Source organism: Lissotriton vulgaris, chromosome 3_2 (genome assembly GCF_964263255.1).
Source record: "Lissotriton vulgaris chromosome 3_2, aLisVul1.2, whole genome shotgun sequence".
NCBI classification, from domain to species: Eukaryota; Metazoa; Chordata; class Amphibia; order Caudata; family Salamandridae; genus Lissotriton; species Lissotriton vulgaris.
Genome location: NC_141690.1, coordinates 162,041,474 through 162,067,181, shown reverse-complemented (window position 1 = coordinate 162,067,181; position 25,708 = coordinate 162,041,474). Strand labels below are relative to the sequence as shown.

The window sequence follows — 25,708 nt, the reverse complement described above, 5'->3', positions numbered from 1 at the left end:
AAAGTCTTTAAGCAGCTCACGCTCAACCACTTCCTGTTGACGCTCATCTCCCCTCCCGATAATCTCCCATTCTCACTCCTAGATGACACCTACCCTTAATCATCCATTACCATGCTCCTTTCCTTCCAATCACATCAACCAACAGACTATCCCTCGCTAGCACCTTCAAAACATTCCCTTCCTTTCCCACTATCCCTCATTATAACCATGTTTCTGTACCCTCATTCCCTACCTCACCCTTTTCTTTCCTATTCACATTCGCATGCAGCCACTTCAAGCAGCCTCCCCTGTTCACTCTCCTCTCCGTGGAAAAGTTCCATCCTTATGCTTGCTGTTTGTATAGTCAGTGCGTAAACACTCAAGTCCTCTTAAATAACCATCAAGCACACTTGTAATTGCCTCAACATGACTCCTTCCCCCACAGCCTGCACACAATGTTATCAAAAAAGCTGCACCTGAAATTTCCACCTCAAAAACTACGACTTCCACAATACACTAACCATCCCCCAAAAAAGGCCTCAAACGATATCTGTAACTAAATTTCTAACTCCAGAGTGTCATATTTTTGACTTATAGAAAGTTGCCATTTTGTTACTTAAACCATTCTGTACCGCTACCTGTCTCTAAATACACATCTGGGGTGGGTGACAACTGGAATTGTGTGCATACATGCACTATACAGTCACACATAAAGGGAGCTGAGGTGTGCCTGATCTACGGCTCACAACATGATGGGCCATTAACATCCTGATGGGTCTTCCTGGGCATGACGGGAGGGAGGAGCTGACACTTGCACCTCAATAGGGCTCTGCCTGTCCCCACACAAAGAGCTGCATATCCCCCTGATGTTAGTCTGGAGCCAGGGCAGGGAAGAAAGGGACTTTGAATACTACAAAGACTTCTCTTTGAATTCTTCCCCACTTCAAAGGCTCAAAAGGGTTTTAGTACTGTGCCACTGACACCATGACTTCAGTCACTTTTGAATCTGAGGACAGTCTGCTAGGAAGTAAGTCTGCTATGCGGTCAGTAGGGACTGCCACTCTGCTGTATTGCTTTGCTGTGTTGGCCTGCTGCTTCTTTCCAGGGAGTGAGAAGGACTAGACCTGTATTTCTACATTGTTCAAAAACTTAGGTGACTCCAAGGGCTTGCTGACTTGCCTCATGTTTGGAAACCTAGGGCTATCAAAGACTTCCATCAACTCTGCTTCAGCTGATGGACTTTGCCAACTATGAGTCCTGCCCTGCCAAGAGGTGTCAACCTGGTCCTGGGCTTTGAAATTACGTTTTGCAGCTGGTTTGTTCAAAAACCCACCCATCACCTGCTTTGCGCCGATCGGTACCGACTCATTTGCCTTTGACATTGACGCAGAGCTGCTTCGAAGACATCCCTGTGGAGGTTGACGATGGCGCTTCGCCTTCATCACAAAGGGGTTCGACTACGATGCGAGATCCATCTGCCAGGCCCGATGACAACGCATCTACCCAACTGCATGACTGGGAACCAACACATTGTCTATTCATCCTCCGGAAGGGTGATGTTTACAGCGGGCCTGTGTGGCTGCTGTATCCGACCCGCACTCCATCGTGGTTGGCCTGCACTTTGGATGTATCCAGGTCCAGTGCAACCTCAAAATGCTGTTTCCTTCTAAACGCTATATTGCAGTTTTAGCTTTTTAAAATTCATACTCATTGGACATTTGTAGTTTTGGTCTTGTTTTAAAAATATTCTTTATTTTTCTTAACTGGTGTGGAGTCTTTTTGTGGTGTTTTCACCCTGTTACTGTAATTAAAGTGTTGCACAAATTCCCATTGCCTCTTAAGCTAAACCTGATTGCTCTGGGCCAAGCTACCAGAGGGTGAGCACAGGTTAATTTAGGTTGTGTATCTGACTTACCCGGACTACGACTGTGTGTTTCCACTTGGACAGAGTGCAAACCTCTGCCAACTTGAGACACAGTTTCTCACTTGAACTCTCAGAATTATCAGAGCTTGTCATAGGCTCCCCCAAAGTACACAATTGGCAGAACATACATTAGCTATATGAAGACATATCACTGATCAGGATATGAACTTTCCCAAAAGTGCACATTTGAGACCAATCTTGAAGTTAATTCAAAAGTTTTAAATTAGAGTCATGCTGACTCCACAATGAGGTACACCTACGTTTGTGTTCCTTCAAAACTGCAGCATCTGGATTGGGTGTGGACCCCGTAAAATCTAGTCACCCTGGTTGTGGCAGTATTTTCTGTAAGAGACTTTTGACCAAGAGAGATGCATAGTTTGCAGGCCACCTTACAATGTTTATACGTATGATTCATTTTGGCATGTTCAAGCCAGATAAAAACGATGCTGCTGCTGGTGTGGTAACGTATATACAAGGGCACATAATGATACACATTACTTGTTACTTTTATCTTTAAGGTTTACTATTGTCGCTCTTTGTCTCTGGCTTTTATTGAACTCACCGTACTACAACGATTTAATGATTATGTTCAAGACTCCAGCACACCTCCTTCACTTCAGCCAGTCTTAAAAAATCTCTGTGCTTTGTATGGACTATGGTCATTAAATAAACACATGTCTCTGCTGTACCAAGGTAAGATCTACCATTAATGTATTTTACTTCACTCTGTAGCCATTTAAAGAACACTCAAAATAACTGATATGCAAGTCAACATATCCAGAAATATATCAAAATCACACACTTGTGTGAATTGTTGACAAATAAACAACAATATATAGAGATGAGGAATGTCAATTGGTAAAATATATTTCAGGTCTGTGTGTTTAAGGAGTCCGATATTACTAAGACGAGCACCTCACAGGTTAATGTAGCCCAGTCCACCCATAGCCATTCCAGCATATTTGGTCAGTGCCTCAGAAGTTAAATGGTGCTTGTTTGTGTTGCAATTATTTGATACCCCTGTATGTTACAAAGGTGTTCATGAGATAATGCTGTTGCTCCTTTCCCTGCCGATCACTTACTCCCTGTTTGTGAGAATAGTTTTTCCTTTTATATTTTAAATTCAAAAGTGAAGCCAGGAAACCAGGCAGATGTGTTTATCATTTGGTAGCCAGTACCTCTAAACACTGTCCTTTCTGCCCACCAGTTACAGGAATATATAGATTTGAGACCATTGTAGCCTATACCATCACCAAAGGTAAATTGTTTGGCATATTATTTTAAGCATTCAACTGTTTAATCCCATCCCAACATAAGGGTGTCGGCGTTTTTCTCCTACTAATTGTCCAGCCCACGCTCTTCTCATAAGAATAAGTGGATGTAAGTATTATGGGTAGCAGCACAATTTATAATCTTTATTATTCTGTCACCAGATGTCCAGTGAGGGATCTCACTATCAATATATTAGCAATTTTTTTATCAGAATTTTACCAAAATAATGCTACAGTAACTTCTGCTTCAATGAGATCAAAGTAATTCCCCCACAGTAGTCCCTACTATATTTGGTACTCGCTGCTGCCAAGTATATAAGGCAGGCGGAAATGTTTACTACTTTGTGAACAACCTTGTAACACTACGTTTGAGCTTACACTACATCTAAAGGTATCTCCTTCTTCTTCTCCTCATAAGGAGTTTAACCCACCAGTTGATGAGGCATTTCTCTCCCCAGCACTAAGCCCTTTTTTTAGGGGTTTGGGCGCTTTGCTCTTAAGTCATCCGAATTTATTCCCACAAAAAAGTATCAAGGCCAAATATGGCTTCTTTTTCCCCCCAACATGTTTGTTGATTAAAGAAAATAGCCAAAATGTACAAACATTGTGAGTTTTTTTAGGGGGGGGAAATCTGAAAAAGTGCTGTGCAGGGAAGCATATGCTTTTTTTCCCCTAAACAACAAAAGGCTTGCTATGCTAAGATCATAATCTTCCCAGTTTTCAAGAACAAGCAGTGTTGTAAAAAAAAAAAATCAATATTTCCACAGCCATTACATTTTTTTAAATGGTAACCGACTTTTCATATTTTTTTTTATGTTTCTACCTACATGAATGTTGTGTTGGAAATAGGTGAAACCCATTGTTAAAGTCGGTAAGCTATGTATTTCTGAAAAGTAGACAACATTAGCTTACACACTGACTCGCATTTAGTAGCCAAAAATGCAGTGAAATACAATTGATAATAACAAATGTTATACTATTAAGAATTTACACACTTCTCACAATAAAAATGGTACCCCAGTTGTATGGCCTGGCCTACTGCCCCCGACATAATAGACGCCAAAACGCAACATGGAGACATCAAATTTTTGTCATGAAAATATACCCTGTTTGCGGATGGGTGTCCTGTACTGCTTTGGCAGGAAGGTGAGTGTTAGACCTGGGTGTCGCTAGTTGGCTGAGGTAGGTACCTTAGGCCAAATAGGGTCCCTTGCTTCCACGTCCGGGAAAGGAAGGACACCTTCTCAGGTAGCCCCCTCTTACCCCCTCGGTATCTTGGCACGACCAGCCTGGCTTATCTTCAAGGCAAGTGTGTAAAGTATTTGCAACCACGCTCTCAGTAACCCAATGATGACACCACAAATGGACTCCACACGAGTTTCATAAAAACAAGTATACATTTATATAAAAAGATATAGATGAGACCACACAATATAAATTGAGTTCTGGCGATATTAATGAGCAATTCTAAATGATCAACTGCTGTCTTATGCAATGCAATGCAGTTCGAAATGCAAGAATCAGGCACTTTGCAATATAAAAATAATGCAGTTTGTTATGCACCAATCAAGTTGCCAAATAATGAAATGCGTAACGCAAAAATCAGGTAGTTTGTTATGCAACCTAACGCAATGCGTAATGCAACAATCAGGTAGTTCGCCATGCAATATTAGTGCAATGTGTGATGCAACAATAAGACAGTTCGTAATGCAGAAATAATGCAATGCGTAATACAACAATCAGGTAGTTTGTAATGCAGAAATAATCAATGCATAATACACTCCAGCACCTATCACAGTGCCTAAGGTGGTCTCTCTGCCACTTGTACTGACTCGCGGTCAGCTTCCGTCAAAACAGATGCCCCCACACAGGTATGGTGTAATCCAAAGTGCAGCTCTGCACTCTTGCCCCGGTACTGCCACTCCTTGGCAAGTACGGGCTGCGATACGAGCCGAAGCAGAGGCTCGCACTACAGGACTGGGAGAGGCCGAGAGCGCCTCTCTCCGAGCTCGCACCCCAACCCAGGCCGCACACACATTAGCTGGGGGGTGCAACCTCGCTCTCCTCTTCCCGCGACTTGGGCCTCCGATGCAACTTTGTGGATTCTGGGCTGTGGAACTCTGCCTCCTTTGATGGTGTTGGTTCGAGGTCCCACTCTGGCAACGGCGGGCTCAGGCTGGCGGCTCAGCTCCTCTGGGGCTACCAGTCCAGGCCGCTGGTGCTACAAAGATCTCAGGCTGCAACAGGGCACACGCACACAACGTCACTGAGACTCACTTGAGCTTTGGTTGTGCATTATCACAGGACTCCGGGTGTGCACGATAACAGGGCAATCCTCACGAAGGTCTCAGGCTGCACAAAGCACACACACACAGCGTCACTGAGACTCACTTGGACTCCGGGTGTGCACGATAACAGGTCAATCCACACGAAAGTCTCAGGCTGCACAAAGCACATGCACACTGCATTGCTGAGATTCACTTGGACTCCGGGTGTGCACGATAACAGGTCAATCCTCACGAAAGTCTCAGGCTGCACAAAACACACGCACACAGCGTCACTGAGACTCACTTGGACTCCGGGTGTGCACGATAACAGGTCAATCCTCACGAAAGTCTAAGGCTGCACAAAGCACATACACACATACGTTGCTGAGACTCACTTGGACTCCGGGTGCACGATAACAGGGCAATCCTCACGAAGGTCTCAGGCTGCACAAAGCACACGCACACAGCGTCACTGAGACTCACTTGGACTCCGGGTGTGCATGATAACAGGTCAATCCTCACGAAAGTCTCAGGCTGCATAAAGCACATGCACACCGCGTTGCTGAGACTCACTTGGACTCCGGGTGTGCACGATAACCGGGCAATCCTCACGAAGGTCTCAGGCTGCACAAAGCACACGCACACAGCATCGCTGAGACTCACTTGGACTTCGGTGCAGACGGTCACAGGACAATTCTCACATAGGGCTCAAGCTTCAAAAAGCACATGCACACTGCATCGCTGAGACTCTCTAAGAACCTTTTGTGTTCCTGAGTTTCCGCAACAGGGAGCCAGCTCACCTCGGGCCCTTGTGGATAAGTTACTTCTGGACACAGCACACAGCAAAGTCCTTTCAAGCAGGGGGACACAGCACACATCAAAGTCCCTTTAGCCTCTCCTTGGTTAAAGCAGCAAACTGCAGGCCAGCCCCAGAACACACAGCAAGGATCAGTCCTTACCTTCAGCCTCTTCAGCTGTTTCTTCCTTCGCAGAGGTTCCTCTTGATCACAAAGTAGGTTCAATCCTTTTCAGTCTTGATCAATCCATTTCTCCCCAGTTCAGAACTCATAGTTATACCCCTAAATGGTTTTAAAGTATTTGTATTCAGGGGGCACTGACCCAGTTCAAACCAGTTCTGGGTGCCTCCCTGCCAGTGACACCTTCTTCCTTTGTTTAGTGGGGGGCTGGATTCTCAATCACTCAGCAGGAGATGGGACCCTTGTTTTATGGCAGCAACCCAGGCCTCTTCACCTCTAGGGGCTACTCCTCCCCCCTACATTCCAGATGTAGGTCAGCCTGTTGCTGTCTCACCTTCTCCCTTAGGTCAAGACATTCCCCAGATCCTATCACTTTCAAATCCAGACAGGCAATCCGCAACCTGGCAGAGAAACACAGAAATGTTAGAGCACAAAAACCCAGCCACTTCTAAAAGAGTGGTTTCTAAACACACAATGCAAAAACCACCTTCATAAAAAGATGTGTTGCTACATTGTGATTTCAGGCACACTAAACTCCACCTCTCCATCTTAAGCCTTTGGGAAGATAGGCTGGAAAACATATTACACAGCCTCCCCATTCTGTCCTATGGGCAAGATGGCCTTTCAACAGTGAAAAGAGAAATGCAGATTATTACACTGCCAGGGCATGGTACACACCTCAGGGCATGTCCTGCACTGCACCCTGCCAAGGGGGGTACCTTGAACATAACATAGGGGTGTCAGATGTGCATATAAAGGGAAGGGTAAGGCCTGGCAAGTGGGTGCACTTGTCAGGACAACATGGCATTTTAACAAACTGCGCTCAGGCTCTGCAGTGGCAGGCCTGAGTTCACTCTTTTAAGGCTACTAGTGTGGGTGATACAATTAGTGCTGTAGGCCTACTAGTAGAATTTGCTTTCCCAGCTCTGACACACATAGTGCACTTTACTAGGGACTTTACTAGTAAGGCAAACATACCAATCATGGACAACCAATTACTATTACACTTTACACCCAAAGCATCTAAGTTGCCAACACCATGTCAGAAAAAAGATTTCGGGGGGAAAGCAAAAGTTTTAGGGCACTTTAGCCAAAAAGGGCCAAGTCCAACAGTGAGCGGTTACCTTCTTCCTCTTATGCACCCAGTTAGTGGTCTCTAGGATGAAAAAAAAAGGTAAGTCCTGAACATACTGCAAAGCTCTGCCATTGTTGATCATGGTTTCTTGCATCAGGAATACAACTATTTTCAGGATTTTCATTTTATCCATCAGTGATATGGATTCTACATTTGCTCAGCATCTGCTGTTTACTCAAACAAATATCTTTCAAGAAGTCACTTAACATTTTTTTGCTTGATACATTATTTTGTATCCATTCATTTCCTTCTATTACTGTTGATGTTTATGAACACAGTCAGAATTGTAGCATGGGCTGGTTGAGCTAGGAACTTCAGCTCTTATTTTAGGAGGGGACCAGTACCATAACTCCTCCTTTTTGATATTTAACATTTTTCCTAAATAATTTGTTTTTCCGTTTGCAAGTGTATGATTTATGCTTAAAGATTTAGATAACGAACATACATGGTTAAATCAGATCGAAATACACGATATTGTACTGTTATTGAGTTTTCTCGAGGGGATATTTCTTGTACCCATTTTTTGCTGAGGACTGCATTTAAGTGTAGATGTTACTTACAGACCTAGGCATTTTAGGTGATCATTTCCACCGACGTGTCTGATTGTTGTGATTATTGTATTTACAATGTTCCCCTCTCTAATAGTAGATTGCCGTGATTTTATGTTTGTGAATTTGAAGGCTGTTTTAATGGGGAATTGTAAGGATGTGTCGTAATGAATCAAAGTACTGAGTATTCATGATTTGTACAGTCATTTTAGATTTCCACTACAATCCGTAGATGAACACCCGTTTTGTTGTTTTCAACTTTTTATCTGGGTAATAGAAGTCTTTTGAAAATCTACTCTAGCCGCATTAGAGAATTCAGACTCTGCACAATGTACACTGTAGACTGATCTGACATATAGTGCATTTCTGCTACATTGGTGTGCCATGTTTTGCATGCCTTATTACAGTGAAAACCAACATCTGTTCTTGAAACAATGACTCATGTTTATCTCGTTCGCATCCTGTGTGGCATACTTGATATCTCTAGCAGGCTGAAGTGAAGGGCTGCCACCCAGGATACTTTGCATACATTCTTTAACTGTCTCTTTCTGTAATGCAGTTTAAGACTGGAGTCTCTCCTAAGACCTGTTTTGATGATGCCTTACGTTCATCTTTGCTATTTCCTCCTCCTAGTCAATGCTGTTTGGAAAATTGTTCCCTCTAGATGGGAGTAAGAGTGAGTGCCTTCCTCTAAAAACGAGAGTAAGCCAGACCTAATAGCAGATAGTAAAATATTGTCTTACGGTCTGATGAGTAAGGTCTCAGGGTAGGTTTTCAAAGTCTTTGCTGCTTTCAAGATTACCGCATGGTAATAACCATTATTCACATTGACAGGTGGATATTGTCAAGGTGAGCTGGCTGGAAAAATCGTCCAAGGGAGCATTCTGGAACTCTGTGCAAAGGTGAGCTGTAGAGGATTGGTTCTGCAATACCTCTTGAAATGCAGTGAATGGGGTTTCAGTAATGCTTTACAGCTCTGTTTTAAGTAAGAAGATAGTTGAACATATTAAGAACGCATTAAAGAGTTAATAACCTGCTCTGAGCATATAAAATATGTAACTGGAACAACGATCAATAGTGCCAGGTGATTTATTACAAGGTGCAGTGATCCTGCCCAGTAATACCACACCTGGTATCAATCGTAGCACTGCTAGGTGATATTACCACTGCAAACCATTATGTAATACAACGTTGTGCTACATTTATTGAGGGTCTATCTGTTGTTGTCTTAAGCTGACATCACTCCTTGCTGCTGATTTGACCAGTATTGAAATACAATTGCTTTATTGTTTGTATCATGCAGTGTACACGCAAGCTCCAGCTCAGTTACAAAGACCTATGTGATCACAGCCAAATTATGAAAAACACAACGTTGGGGAGGGTCAAGGGGAATATATTTATAGACTATCCAAACTCAATACCCCTATTCAAACTGCAGTAAACAAAAAGAGTTGGAGGGTCTGTATGCTAGGTCGCTGAGTCTCAAAGGTCCTTAATTAAGCACCCCTTTTGGATTGCACTAAATCAGACCTAGTGGTCACATGACACGGGTATGTAGTAGATATCCTATCAGCCCACCCATTTGGCGGAGCATCGTCATGTAGGACGTCTGACCACTTCTTTTTAACCTGACGTCCTGGTGAATATCTCCAATAAAATTATTTTTCTTTGCCTTGACCGTCATTTTAGCTTCACTCTACCTCACTCCCTATTTTGCACTGCAATTTTTCAGTACCACTCTGTGGCATGGACACTGTACAAACATAACCAGTAGTGTGTATTATCTGGCCGATTCATCTGGGCCTAGATTTACCACCCTGGTCAGACGTCCTACATGACGATGCTCCGCCAAATGGGTGGGCTGATAGGATATCTACTACATACCCGTGTCATGTGACCACTAGGTCTGATTTAGTGCAATCCAAAAGGGGTGCTTAATTAAGGACCTTTGAGACTCAGCGACCTAGCATACAGACCCTCCAACTCTTTTTGTTTACCACAGCCAAATTATAACACTTGTGCATATTCGATTTGGGCATATCATAACTTTAACTAGGATACGTTCACTGATAAGGACCAGGTTACCTTAGTGCTCGTGCATGAGCTCCTCCTTTTTCTTGGATTTAATGAGGATTTCGTATGCAATTTCATGTAGTACAGAAGTGGGTAGTCTAAATGCAGGTCCTAACGACATGAATCAAGTTACAAAGCAAGGACAGAAGCACACACATATATACAAGTCACAAGTGAAAATTTCTGGGAGACAGACGGTCTTGAGATCGATGACGAAGAGTGGAGAGAAGCACTCTCCTCTCCCAAAGAAGTAGTAATATCAGAAAAATTGAGATTGATACAATTGAAAGTATTACACAGAGTCTATATCTCTGGCACCCGATTGGTATTGATGGGCAGGAGTGAGGATGGGCTCTGTAGGAGATAGTGTGGGGAGGTGGGGACGTTCCTTCACATACTGTGGGAGTCTCCTCTAATACAAGCTTACTGGAAGTGGGTGCACAACTGTATACGTGCTGTCTGGGGGGTTGAATTGCGGCCCGAAGTTAAGAGGTGCCTTCTGAACATCTGGGAACCCACAGATCTGTCCGCGAAAGGCAGACTGTGGGTGACACTGGAACTCGCAATTGCAAAACGCAATATTGCACGCCTATGGGGAGCGGTAACACCTCCAACGCTCAGTGCATGGAAGAAGGACATGGATTGGTGCATGCTACAAGAAAAGACAGTCTATGTGGCCCGGGGTTGCCCCGGGAAGTGGGTGGCAGTTTGGTCAAAATGGAATGAGTACCGTAGCAATCTGTGTGAACCTCCCCTTGTCCCTTCCCTTGACGAACCATTAACACTTTAAGCGACTCATGCATTGCTAACATCTTGTATTATATGATACCAGCTGTGATATATTTGTATAACAATATGTAAAGGCAACACTGTAACAACGGCAATCTCTGTATGTACCGATCACCAAGTTTATTTTTGCAAATAAAAAGATTTATGAAAAAAAAAAAGTGAACATTTCTCATGCAGGAAAGTACCCCTCCAAAGGGTCAAAAATCAGGGTTGCGTCAGCATTACAGCAAAATTACTACACATCATAAAACATACGAGTTTTTCAGAAAATTCATCTTTTATTTCTTTTCTTGCAGTTTAAAAACAGGGACAAGGACACAGCCAACACGATTCGTCACTAAACATAGAGACTTCTACAGAGCACAAAATTCTGACACCTTCTGTAGAGCCCAAGTGGTGATAAGGGGTGCCTAAATACATCCCCAAGTTCTTCCAAAACATATTCCAGTCATTGAATATTGTCAGACCTATGTATAATTCCAAAGAGTAAATTCCTTTTTGCAAATCAGAAGTTCTGGCATGATTTTAATGCATAGACTCCTGTTCTCCACAATGTACACCAACAGTCACAAAATGGTTCAGTTTCGTGACTGTTTGTGTATGTTGTGTAGAACGTCAGTTTGATTGAAATCTGACGCTTTCCCTACTTACAACGCTGACGATAACACGAGTTGGAGCTCTCTCCTGTACTTGATATGACCTATTTACAAGTGACATTGACATAGAGAATATGCCTGATGAACTAGAATACAGATGCTGGACACTAACATATTTGTGAATTATTTGTCTATACACCAGTGGATTCTGCTTTAGCCCTGAGGAAGTCATTAGTTGACTACCTATATGACAAAACATGTGTTGGCTACAGAACTAAAAGTATTACTGGATGCATTCGAAGAAGAAAAGAAAATTAAAAGGACAACTTTGGAACAATTCGAACTCTAATGTTTATTGTTACGGAGCTCAGGAGTATTTTTCATTTTTATGGGGAGCCCAGCTTTCTTGTGTTGGAGTGTGGTGGTCAGTTCATCTCCATCGAGCACTGTCTAAAAGGAAGCTTTGTGGGGCTTATGATATTAGGAACACACATGCTTGTGCAGAGATATGGCCTAGCCAATGTTGTGTAATTGTAGTCTTCTAATTGGCTGGCTACACATTCTCCTGGACTCTTTAGTAGGAAAGGGATGCCTGTGTCAGCTCGTAGGTGATTGATCTCTGTATGTTTATCAGACTTAAGGAGGGTGTGAGCATGCCTTGTGTTGAGTGAATCCTGTAGGAACCCTAGTTATGGACTGAGTTGTTCATTTGTAACCAGAGAGAGAAGAGTGTGTTACAGTGATTTAGATTGGGGTAAGTTGGTATCTGAAACGAAGTATGTCAACTTCATGCTTGCAATGTTCAATTTCAACATATCAAGAGATGTGGGGAAGGCAGTTGACATATCTGCTGGACATTTCTTCCTAAGTGTGTGTTCTTTGTGTCAGATTTGTATAGAAGATTGGCTATATGTAACCCAATTTTCATGTGAAGTGACGAGCTTAATTGTCATATTTAGAATGTGTGATGTGAGGTAAAGTGCCCACTGTGACTCTGTGCTGCTTGATCTAAAAGCATATATTTTAATACTAAATTATTACTGTTTTGGTGGGCCACTTATCAATGAAGTCGGGCACAACCCCTTATGTCTATTAAATAAGGAAATAAGAAAAGCACACACGTGTATAAATTGTTGACAAACAACAATTATTTATACAGAATAGAAATTTTAATTGGTAAAATATAATTCAGGTCTGTGTGTTTAAGGAGTCAGATATTACTAAGACAAGCATCTCACATAGGTCAAGGTAGCCCAGACCACCCATAGCCATGAGTATCTATTCCAGAATATTTGGTTAGTGCCTCAAAAGTTACATGGTGCTTGTTTGTGTTGCAATTATTTGATACCCCTTATGTTCATGGCAGTGGGTTTCTGATTTCAGGGTCACCACCCAATGTAGAAGGAGGAGAACAACACTTTTTGGCATCGACAGATGTACGGTGGTCAGCACAGTATTGACTTCCAGTAATAGGAACATTTAAAAAAATGTGGAACATATAAAAAAATGTGCAACATTCAGCAAAATGTTCCACTGTGGAATACATTCGCATCTATATTAAATCAGAGTGATATTTTCATTTTATGTAGTGAAATAGGCTCTATGTATGTATGTATTTCTATAGCTTGAACATAGCCAAAAGGCAGCAGAACACTGTATAGAGTCAATGACAAGCATTAAGTCAATTAGTGATGAGAGGTAACTGTTTTGTGAATTGTTAATGCATTGTGATACAGTATTCAACTCTTTCCTAAACTTGAGCAGCATTGGGGATATGGGTAAATTGTTCTAAGAACCAGCAGAAACGGTGAGCTTGTCTGCAAGATAAGCTGAGGTGCTTGTTGTGATGGCTTTGTAAATGATGCCGCTGGCTTTGGAGATGGCATTGGCCAGTAAGGGGTGCCAGTGGAGTTCAATTGAAGTGAACTAGTGGGCGCCTTCCTACAAATTTCTTTATTTATTTGTTTGTATAGTTTATTTGACTTAGCTATAGACCTTTATCTTAGGAGTTGAAGATAACAGAGAACAGTATAGAACCTGGGGGGGTGGGGGGGGGGGGGGGGGGGGCTCGGCAGGTGAATGGGATCTTGGGACATCGAGGCACTTGTGTGAACAAACTGGTGTTGGTTGGAACGGTAGGAGGAAAACTTTCTCCTAGACGGCCTTATGAAGGATGGCTGCTACTGAAACTGAACTGAGTCACACTGCTGAAAATATTAGGCAGAGTGAATTTGGTAACCTTGTTTTGAGATGCCAAGGAGTTGTCGACTATCACTGATTGGACTAATTCGCTTAACATTCCTTCATGAACACACTCAACAATAGGACTGCCTCGTGCAGTTCATGATAAGAAAATATCCATTTACGTTGCTATCTAAGATTCCCTTCGACTCTGTGTATTAGAGAGTATCTCCAGGTTTGGACTTCGGTCTCTGGAACCAGCATGTTCCTCCAGAATTCATGCAAGATTCTTGCTGAACACCAAGGACATTGGTGCCCCGGTCCAGAGAAGCATACATGCCATGGACTACTTCTGTTCTGACGATGGAGACTTAGGACCTGCCTGGAGACAAAGCAGCAGCATCTCGAAAGAGAATCAGTAGCACAATGGCCAGGACCGGACTGGCCATAGTGGACACCGGGCAATCCCCCGGTGCACCGCACAGGTGGGGGCCGGTTTTGGGCCCCTAAGGGCCATTTTTGTTACTATGCTGTTTTTGCAGCATAGCTGCAAAATCGGCCCTGAACCAAAATCGGCCGAAAACCGGCCCCGGCAAAGAGCTCCGCGGCAGCTCCAACGCAACCCCCCCCTTCCCCCGAGTGGGCCAAGCACTTTGCTAGGGCCGGTTGTGGTTCCCAGTCCAGCCCTGACAATGACAACGACAACTGAACATTTCTTCAGCTTGCCCTTGTGAAACCTCTTCACTGTTTCTTAGAAATGACAAAGGCCCTGACGATGGTGAGCAGACAAAGAAAGCAGAATGCATTTGAAAGAGAATCAGTAGATGAGCTGCAATTGGTCATTTCTTCAGCCAGCTGGTGTTAACCTCTGCCCTGTGTTTGAGAGATGACGAGCGCCCTAGGAGTGGGAGCTGCTGCAGAGCGATTCCATTAGCTAAACATTGTTTTTGTAGACATCTGCTGGAGCGGTGAGTCTGCCTTCAATGTTAACCCTTGGATTGTTGCCCACGGAGCATTTCCCAAAAGTGTAGAGTCTCCTAAGGGTTTCTGGAACGTTTTGGAAAACATCATGACCACTTTGTTTATTTTTTATTGTCTTCTCTGACTGCAATGTTTGAGATTACTGTGGGACTGTGAAAAGGGACTGTGTGTCTTGTTACTCCCTGCATGGCTCAAACGTACAGCTTTGTTTCGCAGAAGATTGTCCCAAAAATATACATTTCGACCAGGAATCTTCGTTTGGCCGTAAAGGATGCTTAGGTCCTAGTCCACCGCCCTCCTTAGATTAACACTGAATCTGACTTTCACATTGTTTCCAATTGATTTTTTTTTTTTTACTGTAACGCATGTTCCTTCCATCCGATTTTCTTCATTAATATCCGAATCAAAAACTCATTACATTTTTTATTTTGTGTCTGTGGTTATTTGGCAATTTCACATAATTTCTTTTCTGAGCCTAATGTTGCTTTAGTGTTGCACAAGGGTTACTTGCATTTTTATCTGTGAAATTCTGTTCTACGTGTGCCAGGGTTCGATGGGTGAATGAGACACTTACAGCTAGATTCATCATAGTCCCGTTTTACGAGTCCTTAATAGCGATTATTAAGGAATCGCTATTAAGGACTTGCAAAACGGGATTCATGTAGGAATCGCTAAATAAATTGCGATTCCTACACATTCCTTATTTGCGATTAGCTAATTGCTAATCGCAAATAAGGAATAACTCCCCATTCATTCCTATGGGCCTCAAGGCCCATAGGAATGAATGGGGAGTTATTCCTTATTTGCGATTAGCAATTTGCTAATCGCAAATAAGGATGCGATTTCAAGGGTGGCAGGGGTGTCCAAAGGACGCCCTGTAGCACCCCTGAAATGTAATCTACATTGCTGTTGCGCACACACATGTCCAAAGGACATGTGTGTGTGTGTAACATGCAACTTAGAAAAATGCATTTAAATGCATTTTTCTAAGTTTTTGCTATTTACCACGAGGTTTGACCTCGCGGTAAATAGCGGCCCAAAATTGCGATTTCGCAATTTTAAAATGGTTCATGAATTGCATTTAAGGAATCTCAAATAGAGATTCCTTAAATGCAATTCCTCGAAAATGTGCGAATTCTTTATTAGCGAATTTTGCATTTGGGATGATGAATCCCAAATGCAAAAATTGCACTCGCAAAGGGCCAGATTCTCAGAATCTGGCCCTTTGCGAGTGCAATTAAGCTTGGAGAATCTGGCCGTAAGTCCTCACAGAAAGCAGTTTACCTAAGAACTGTCAGATTGTTTTTTTTTGGGGGGGGGGGGGGGCAGCGGTTCGCATTAATACTGCTGCGTCTCTTCCCTGTCAAGTAACAGTCCCGTTTTCTACAGGGCTTCCATCACAAAGGGGGAGCATGGATTCTCTATGGGCAGCAGTGGTGCTGTTCCTACAGTGGGGTCGTTTTCATCAGTTACAAAGCGTGTTCATTCCGTGCTCTGGTGCTCACACGTACTGAGCATGTGAGCAGAGGATTTTGCAGCATGAGTACAGTACTTTGACAACTTCTGCGTGCTTGACTGTGTGACTGCTTCAGGGTGCTTTGTGGAACCCTACGAAGATGCAGTCTCAGCCCAGTTGACAGTAGTGCAGGTTGCGTACCTGTGGATGTTGACAGGGAGTCCACAGCAATTCTGACAGTCTGTAAATTTGCACCACCTAACCTCACTTGGGATGAAAGCGCTGGTTCCTCGTGCATGTGTTATGCGATTGGTTCTTCCTAAGTGTATTTTCAAGAGTGTACCAGTGATCCTCAATGCCGCATTCCCACCAAAAATACACATGTGGGATCCTCATTTTCATTGGTCATTGCCCACATGCAAACCATGGAACATCCATATATAAAATGGGGTTTGTATAGTGTATAACAGAAGGTGTCTTATGGCCCTTTTCTAACGTGAATTAGCACTTCTTGAATGTAAAAAATCTGAGAGATATTTTCATAGGGAAGGGAATCGATGATCTGTCTCGAGAACATTCCTAAGAAGCAACAATGGTGCAAAATTGATTTGCCCTATGTTCTTCACGAATTCAGAGTTAATGTAATATGGACACAGGGTTCTAAACTTTCTCTGTTTCATTGATAGAGGGATATTATGGCAAATACCTTTATTGTAAAGCATGGTAACACTACTAGATTTTTAAAAACATCTTAATTTCTGTAGCTATCCCTGCATTGTGAAATATCTAAATAAGGATGCGATTTCAAGGGTGGCAGGGGTGTCCAAAGGACGCCCTGTAGCACCCCTGAAATGTAATCTACATTGCTGTTGCGCACACACATGTCCAAAGGACATGTGTGTGTGTGTAACATGCAACTTAGAAAAATGCATTTAAATGCATTTTTCTAAGTTTTTGCTATTTACCACGAGGTTTGACCTCGCGGTAAATAGCGGCCCAAAATTGCGATTTCGCAATTTTAAAATGGTTCATGAATTGCATTTAAGGAATCTCAAATAGAGATTCCTTAAATGCAATTCCTCGAAAATGTGCGAATTCTTTATTAGCGAATTTTGCATTTGGGATGATGAATCCCAAATGCAAAAATTGCACTCGCAAAGGGCCAGATTCTCAGAATCTGGCCCTTTGCGAGCGCAATTAAGCTTGGAGAATCTGGCCGTAAGTCCTCACAGAAAGCAGTTTACCTAAGAACTGTCAGATTGTTTTTTTTTGGCGGGTGAGCAGCGGTTTGCATTAATACTGCTGCGTCTCTTCCCTGTCAAGTAACAGTCCCGTTTTCTACAGGGCTTCCATCACAAAGGGGGAGCATGGATGCTGCATGGGCAGCAGTGGTGCTGTTCCTACAGTGGGGTCGTTTTCATCATTTATAATGAGTGTTCATTCCTTGCTCTGGTGCTCACACGTACTGAGCATGTGAGCAGAGGATTTTGCAGCATGAGTACAGTACTTTGACAACTTCTGCGTGCTTGACTGTGTGACTGCTTCAGGGTGCTTTGTGGAACCCTACGAAGATGCAGTCTCAGCCCAGTTGACAGTAGTGCAGGTTGCGTACCTGTGGATGTTGACAGGGAGTCCACAGCAATTCTGACAGTCTGTAAATTTGCACCACCTAACCTCACTTGGGATGAAAGCGCTGGTTCCTCGTGCATGTGTTATGCGATTGGTTCTTCCTAAGTGTATTTTCAAGAGTGTACCAGTGATCCTCAATGCCGCATTCCCACCAAAAATACACATGTGGGATCCTCATTTTCATTGGTCATTGCCCACATGCAAACCATGGAACATCCATATATATAATGGGGTTTGTATAGTGTATAACAGAAGGCGTCTTATGGCCCTTTTCTAATGTGAATTAGCACTTCTTGAATGTAAAAAAGCTGAGAGATATTTTCATAGGGAAGGGAATCGATGATCTGTCTCGAGAACATTCCTAAGAAGCAACAATGCTGCAAAATTGATTTGCCCTATGTTCTTCACGAATTCAGAGTTAATGTAATATGGACACAGGGTTCTAAACTTTCACTGTTTCATTGATAGAGGGATATGATGGCAAATACCTTTATTGTACAGCATGGTAACACTACTAGATTTTTTAAAACATCTTAATTTCTGTAGCTATCCCTGCATTGTGAAATATCTAATAATGTGATTTTTATGATAACTAAGTTAAAAAGCAAACTGTTTGTTAGAGGTAACTGGTCCCTCTTAACTTACCCTGAGTTAGTAGCGTAGCAACAAGGTGGTACAGCTTTGTAATGAGAGTGTGTGAGAAATTCATCCTTTTTGCCCTGATCCCCACCATTTTTTGTTTGGTCCTGGGGGTAACTAACTATAACTGCACCCTGGGCTCTGCTTATGAGGCCCAGGGCCAGTGCTCTGATTATACGGATATGCAAATTAGGTGTAATTATAATTGGTACTGACAGCCTAGCTTGTAAGTCCCTAGTATATAATAGGACATATAGGTTTGGAGGTCCAGCAAACTTAATGCACTGAAGTGTGCACTACTGTGGTGCCTGTTGTCATTTTAAAGGCAGCACTTCTTTTCAGGCTACCTTTAACTTAAATTTCTATGCAAGTTTGACTTTGGATTTTAAGGTTCCTACCGAAGTCTTAAAGTACCTTATTTTTACATATAGGTCACCCTAAGGTCTCCCCTAGGTGTCCCAGAGGTAGGGTGCCTTGTAACTATAAGCAGGGACATTAAAAATATATTTTATAAACCCTAGTTAGGGAACATCTGTCAATTTCGTTTTTCCTATTGTAGTGAATCGCTCCATAGGCTAACATTGAGATCTTTTATTTAAGTATAAATATTGACAGGAGCCACCTAAAAATATACTTCAGGGTATCTAATTATCAGTTAAGATTGCCACTTTTAGATTTATAATAGCTATTACAGAAAATAGGTTATTGTTAAGTTTATGTGAGCCAAAGTCCAGCTTCCCAACTGCCCTCTCCTGATTTGCCAGCCTTTCCCAGTGTGAGCCTGAGCTGCTTTGTGAGGTGTGAAGTGTCCCGTCAGATAAGATAATGGATTTCCTGTGGGTGGAAAACTTTAGCTGCAGAAACTGGTCTTCAAAGGTTGGATTATAGTTTGGGACCAGCATAGGCTAACTCCCACATCGTGCACCTCCAGCCACACCGGAGCCTCAGTAATTAGTTTAGTCAGGGGGTTGGAAGGGGTGTGTTAGTGAAACTTAGACACACCAGTGGTCTGGCTTAGCCAGATCTAACCCCAAAGGAAAATAATTCTCAATGTTGGATTTTTAGAGAATGTTGCTTTCGGGGATAAGAATTTGCAACACTTTGGAGGAAGTGGTCATACACCTAGGTGGCACCCTGCATCCCACTAGTCATGGGTGCCCCATGCTTGACACCTAAAAACTGTGAATACATTTGGGAGACCTGCATAGCTCCTCTGATCTGCTGCCTGAAACTACAGGGAGAAGAATGTCTGCCCTGCTGGAACACTGGCCTGCACCCCAAAGAATTGCACTCTGAAGGACTGCTCCTGTTGCACAATTGGAACTACAGCCTTAAGGACCTTGTCTTGTTCAAGACAGATTAAGGAGTGGACTCTCTATAGACTACAGGTTAACAAGCTCACCTGCTTCATCTCCACCAAGAAGTCCCATCCTGGAGTGCGTCCAGTGGACTTTTAAGGGTTTGACTGGGTTCATTGTGAGAATTCTAGTCCTAACCTCCCAAGGACCACCTTAGAGATACTAGACCCATGGATTGGTGTTGTGGACACTTTGAAACCTCAAGGGGGAACTTCAGGAAGATGTAGATGTTTAGTTTGGAGCAACTCTTGTAAAAAGCTACATAAGTTGACCAGGTGCATTGGGGGAGATGTAGTCCCAGACCCCAAGATCCAAACCAGAATATCTGAACCCTTTGCTAGTTCTGGGGACCAATTTGCTGTATCAAGAAACACTTCTGGAAGTAAGTGTGAAGAACTCTTGACTTTGTCCCTGTCCAGCACAACCTTTCTTACCCTTTTAGCGCTATTTGCGTCTAAGTGCTAGTTTGACTTTTAATCTTTAAAAAACATATCTCTGCTTCCCTACATTGTCTTTTGTAATTTTGGCGTCTATTTGTTCAAACCAATATATTCTCTCTTCATAAATTGGAGTCGGATTTTTATTGTGTCTTACTTATTTAATGTATTGGTGTTTTAATTCTTTACACACCAGTCTCCTTAGTTAAGCCTGCCTGCTCGTTGCCAGCTACATAGGGTTGATCAAGGGAATAATTTATTGAGACCCTAACTGAAACTTTTATTGTGTTTGTGGCCTTATTACTAGTGGTAAATCACTACTTATCACTACTAATAAGCCACTTTCTAACAGTTTTTAACCATGGGATTTTTATATGATTGCCAAGTTTATGCTCCTTGTTTCCCCACAGTTGAAAAATGATGCGGTTGCCCTGGTGGATGTCATTGCTCCGCCTGACTTCATTCTCAACTCCCCTATTGCCAAAGCTGATGGAGAGGTAAGTGTCATGAGCGTTTTTTGGATTTTTAAGAACTGCACTCTTGCATACCCGCATCTTCTGGACATAGTGTGACCAAGAGGAATGCTACTTGAAAGTGCAAATATGCTACGGTGTACAGATGTTCACTAGACATTCATTAGTTGCAAGTGTACAATCTCATACATGGATTTTAGCCAATGAAAAGCCTAATAAAGTTGCATATGTGTGGGTTGTGACTTGGACGGAGGCTATTTTGCTCATGTTTCTAGCACTCCATCGAACTTTGGAATGTTGGTGAAGAATCGATGGATAGCGAGAGGAATGGGACAAGGGAAGAAGACAATTGGGGGGTTTACACATGTTTTGGACAGCTGCCTGCATTCCCTATGAACTTAAGAAAATAAACCTCTTTATTGAGAAACCGATGCATCCATATTCGCGCATTGAACAGTGTAACATACTTGTCATCTGTTAATGATCTCTCGGCATTGTGGAGATATTTATAGGTCATTCAGCATTCTACTCTTGGTTTATTATTATGACATATAGACCCTTAGGTGGAATTATATGGGAGATTAGGTGCATTTCTCATACAATAAAGGATAATGTAAGCCATTGAGAAGTTCCATAACTAAGGATCTGATTTAGATCTTGGCAGACAGGTTACTCCATCACAACGGATATCCCATACACCGAAATATAAATCCCATTATAGCCTTAGGGATTTATATTTCGGTGGACGGGATATGCATCACCACTGTGTCCATCACAACGGTAACCTGTTCGCCAGTATCTAAATCGGACCCCAGGGGCCAGATGTACGACGGGCAAAATAGAGCCTCGCAAATTGCGAGTCTTTTGCGACTCGCAATTTGGGGAATGGCAGGTCCTCCCAGGTATGGTGGCCTGCTGGGCTCAGCAGACCACCATCTCTGGGACTGTTTTCAAATAAAGCACTTTATTTTTTTTAAATGCAGCCCGTTTTTCTTAAAGGAAAACGGGATGCCTTTAAAAAATAAAAATTAAACTTTTCAGTGTCATTTTTTAACGGAAGGCAGTGGACCTTCGGACCACTGCCTGCCCTTAAAAAATGATTTTCCCCTGCGTTTGCAAAGACCCTTTCCCTTTTGCGATCCCATTACCACCCTCTTGAAGAGGGTGGTCATTTGGGAGTGTTTTGCAACCGCAATTGTGGTTGCAAAGCATTTGTACATGGGGTTGCGCTCGCTATTAGGAGGGGAACACCCCTTCCTAATAGCGACTCACAATTCCAAAATAGTGAGTCGCAAATAATTTGCGACTTGCTATTTTGGTATGGTACATACCCCAATTGATTTTTGCATGCACAAACGGGTTTGCAAACCCGTTTGTGCATGCAAAAACCGGTGTACATCTGGCCCCAAATGAGGAGCGAAGTGTACGCTAAGTTTCCTTGTAATAAATGGGATTCAGCAATTTTGCTATAAAAATACGTCTCTAATTTCTTTATAATTGTCGACTTGTGACAAATGACATCCAAACTCAGTTCTGTTCTGACTTCACAGTGCCCGCTGCCAGAGCCAGCAGTCGAGGGAAAGGCAGGTCAGGTCACTGTTTAAAGAAACGAAAAAGAAATTTTACTTTTCTTTCTTGTATGTTTTTTCGACTCTACAGTGCCAAGCAGAAAGTAGATATTATGGAAACATGTTTATTTTTTGTACTCCTTAGGAAATTGTAGAAAGTTAGAATCTTTCTGTATGTTTCTGCTGCGGAAAATGATTTTTCAATTGCTTCTAATATCTTTTTTCAACAACTAGATAACAGCATTTTTTGATGTGTTTAATTTTGCCCACCCTTTCGATGTCCCGTGCTACGCCTAATCTAAGATGTATTCATAAAGCATTAACAACGAGTCTGTATTAAGAGCTAGTCCGTATAATCAAGTTACTTCAGGACACAGCACACAGCAAAGTCCTTTAAAGCAGGGGAACACAGCACACAGCAAAGTCCCCTAGCCTCTCCTTGGTTTAATCAGCAAACTGCAGGCCAGGCCCAGAACACACAGCAAGGGACAATCCTTTCCTTCAGTCTCTTCATCTGTTTCTTCCTTGGCAGAGGTTCTTCTTGACCACAAAGTAGTTTCAATCCTTTTCAGTCCAGGGGTTTCAGCTCTCATAGTTATACCCCTAAATGTCTTTGAAGCCTTTGTGTTCAGGGGGCAATGACCCTGTCCAAACCAGTTCTGGGTGTCTCCCTGCCAGTGACACCTTCTTCCTTTAATAGCGGAGTCTGGATCCTCAATCACTCAGCAGGAGATGGAGCCATTGTTTTATGGCGGGAGCCCAGGACTCTTCACCTCCAGGCGCTACTCCTCCCCCCTACACTCCAGATGCAGGTCAGCCTGTTGCTGTCTCACCTCCTCCCCTAGCTCGAGACATTCCCCAGATCCTATCACTTTCAAATCCAGACAGTCAATCCACAAGCAGGCAGAGACACACAGAATTGTTGTAACACAAAAAAACAGCCACTTCTAAAAGTGTGGTTTCTAAACACACAATGCGAAAAAAGATGTGTTATTAAATTGTGAGTTCAGGCATACTAAATTTCACCTCTCCATCTTACGCCTATGGCAAGTTAGGCTGGAAACATATTACACTGCCTCCCCATTCTGGCCTATGGGCAAGATGGCCTTTCAACAGTGAAAAATGAATTGGAGAGTATTTCACTGTCAGTACATGGTATACACCTGAGTACATGTCCTACCTTTCACATACACTGCACCCTGCCCAGGGAGGTACCCTGGACCTACCATAGGGGTGTCTGATGTGCATAAAAAGGGAAGGGTAAGGCCTGACAAGTGGGTGCACTTGTCCGGACAACAAGGCAGTTTAACAAACTGCGCGCAGGCACTGCAGTGGCAGGCCTGAGTTCCCTCTTTAAGGCTACTGGTGTTGGTGGCACAATTAGTGTTGCAGGTCCACTAGTAGCATTTGTGTTACCAGCCCTGGCACATATAGTGCACTTTACTAGGGACTTTACCAGTAAAACAAATACACAAATTATGGACAACCAAATTACCATTACATTTTATACAGGGATCACTTGCACTTGCACTTTGACACTGATCAGCAGTGGCAAAGTGCCCAAAGCATCTAAGTTGGCAACACCATGTCACAAAAAAGGTCTAGGGGGAAGGAAAAAAGTTTAGGGAACTTTAGCCAAAAAGGGCCAAGTCCAACAACCATGATCGGGTGAATACACAGTTGTCAAACAGCAGTGGTGTCCCCCCACAGTGGTGGACAACAGATGTATGTTGGATGCAAGCAGCCCCTCGTCAATGTAAGAGTGATTGGAGCCCCGTTAAGGTTGACTCTTGTGTCATAATTAGTGCAAGAATGCAAGGCTTGGACCTTCTGTTCTGCGACAGCCCTGCAAATCCTCTATTTCAATCCATCATATTCCCTACCAACTTCCCACCCCATCCTTCGATTCAGCATTGCACAGAGACGCCATTGCAACCTGCAATATGCATATGACGCAGGCACAGAGCATATAGCCAGAAATAATAGACGCATGGCCATTGAACACAGATGTGCGAGAATGAGTCCTTCAGCCGTGCGAGTGTGTACATTGTATTCTCCATAGTCTGATAATCATTCTTGTATTTCAGCTGTACAAAAACCTGTGGACTGCTGTGCTCCAGGGAAGCAAAGTGCTGGAGAGGCCGTCGTGGTGGGCAGAATTCTGTGCCAAGAAGCCAGCTGTTGGCAGTTTAAGGTCGAGGATGTGAGAAGAATCCTAGTCGGACACTGCTTGCTTGCTGTCAGAAGGATCCTCCGTGCAGAGTTTGAAAGCACTGCCAAAGAAACCGATTTCGTCATTCACCGGATACTGAATTACTAAACAGCTCTAAGCCAGGGTCACATTTTTCCATTTGCCAAGGGATGAGCTTGTCTGTTTCTGGGAAGAACAGCCCACTAAAGCGGATTTAGTTAAGGCGACTCATTGCACATTGTTCATTCTTGGGCATATTTTCAGTAGTTGATCAAAACACATTTCACATAACACAAATGTTATTTTTAAGAAAGGAAAATAATAAATTTTATCATGTAACCGTCTAATTTAAATAATGAAAATGATTAATCAAGCAAGGTTGTTCTCAGGGTTAATAAAACAACTGCACAGTATTTACCTGCGTAGAGCTATTTTTAGATTCATAAGTGAATCCTATTATGGACACCTGAAATGTTTTAATAAGTTTATATTCTGGAAATATGTTATGCTTTTGCCAATAAAAAACATCTGGATCCGTTCATAAAACAATAAATAACTCTTGCAGATCTGCCTTGTCTTCACTTTCATCCATTTTACACGTAGGCCCTGATTAGGAGGTGGGCAGAATTCCATGTGTAGATTCCCAGGAGCCGAAATTACCATAACTGGTCAGTATCTCTGCTTTCGATTTCCACCTTGGAATGAGGAATAACAGTGCAGACATAAAATTACCACGCAGTATTCTGCCGATTTCCTTTTCTGAAAGGCTTAACACACATATTTACCACCTTCTGCCAGCAGGTGGTAAATGTCTGCAGGGGCTTTAGTGTGGAACGAGGGTGGAGGGTGGATGGTAGTGGAGAACTTGTTGTAGTATGCGAGTGCTTTGAATACTCCTGATTTCCTAGAGCAAAAGAAGTGGACAAAGCGGATCGGCCGCTGTTATATGAATTACAGGACTGGAAAATGGGGTCTGAACACAGTTTAGTGGAGCCTGTTGGCTGGTGTTACATGCCTTTACTTCATTTCTTCAGGTATGTCTGCTACATAGCGAAGAGGATAGAGCTTTTTAGAGGTTAAGAGTATTACCACTGTGCCAAGATGTACCTATTGTAGTGATACCTCCAATAAACCAGCAAACTAAATTATCAATTTATTATAAGTAGCAGTGTTTTTTTTTCAAAATATGTGTAAAGAAAAGCATTACTAACCAGAAAAATGAAGATACGTACGTAT

At 42.8% G+C, this 25,708-nt stretch overlaps 1 protein-coding gene across 2 annotated transcripts in view; it reads left to right on the top strand.

Annotated features, from left to right (window-relative positions):
• The window catches only part of ACOX3 (acyl-CoA oxidase 3, pristanoyl), a 474,351-nt gene extending 449,313 nt beyond the window's left edge, over window positions 1-25,038 (top strand). For both annotated transcript variants that reach the window (XM_086964140.1, XM_086964139.1), the window contains exons 15-18: window positions 2,422-2,596; window positions 8,936-9,003; window positions 20,651-20,737; window positions 24,369-25,038. In XM_086964140.1, coding sequence (XP_086820266.1) covers window positions 2,422-2,596; window positions 8,936-9,003; window positions 20,651-20,737; window positions 24,369-24,488 — 450 coding nt within the window. In that variant the 3' untranslated portion in view covers window positions 24,489-25,038. The remainder of the gene's footprint in view (window positions 1-2,421; window positions 2,597-8,935; window positions 9,004-20,650; window positions 20,738-24,368) is intronic.
• Window positions 25,039-25,708: the final 670 nt, after the last annotated feature.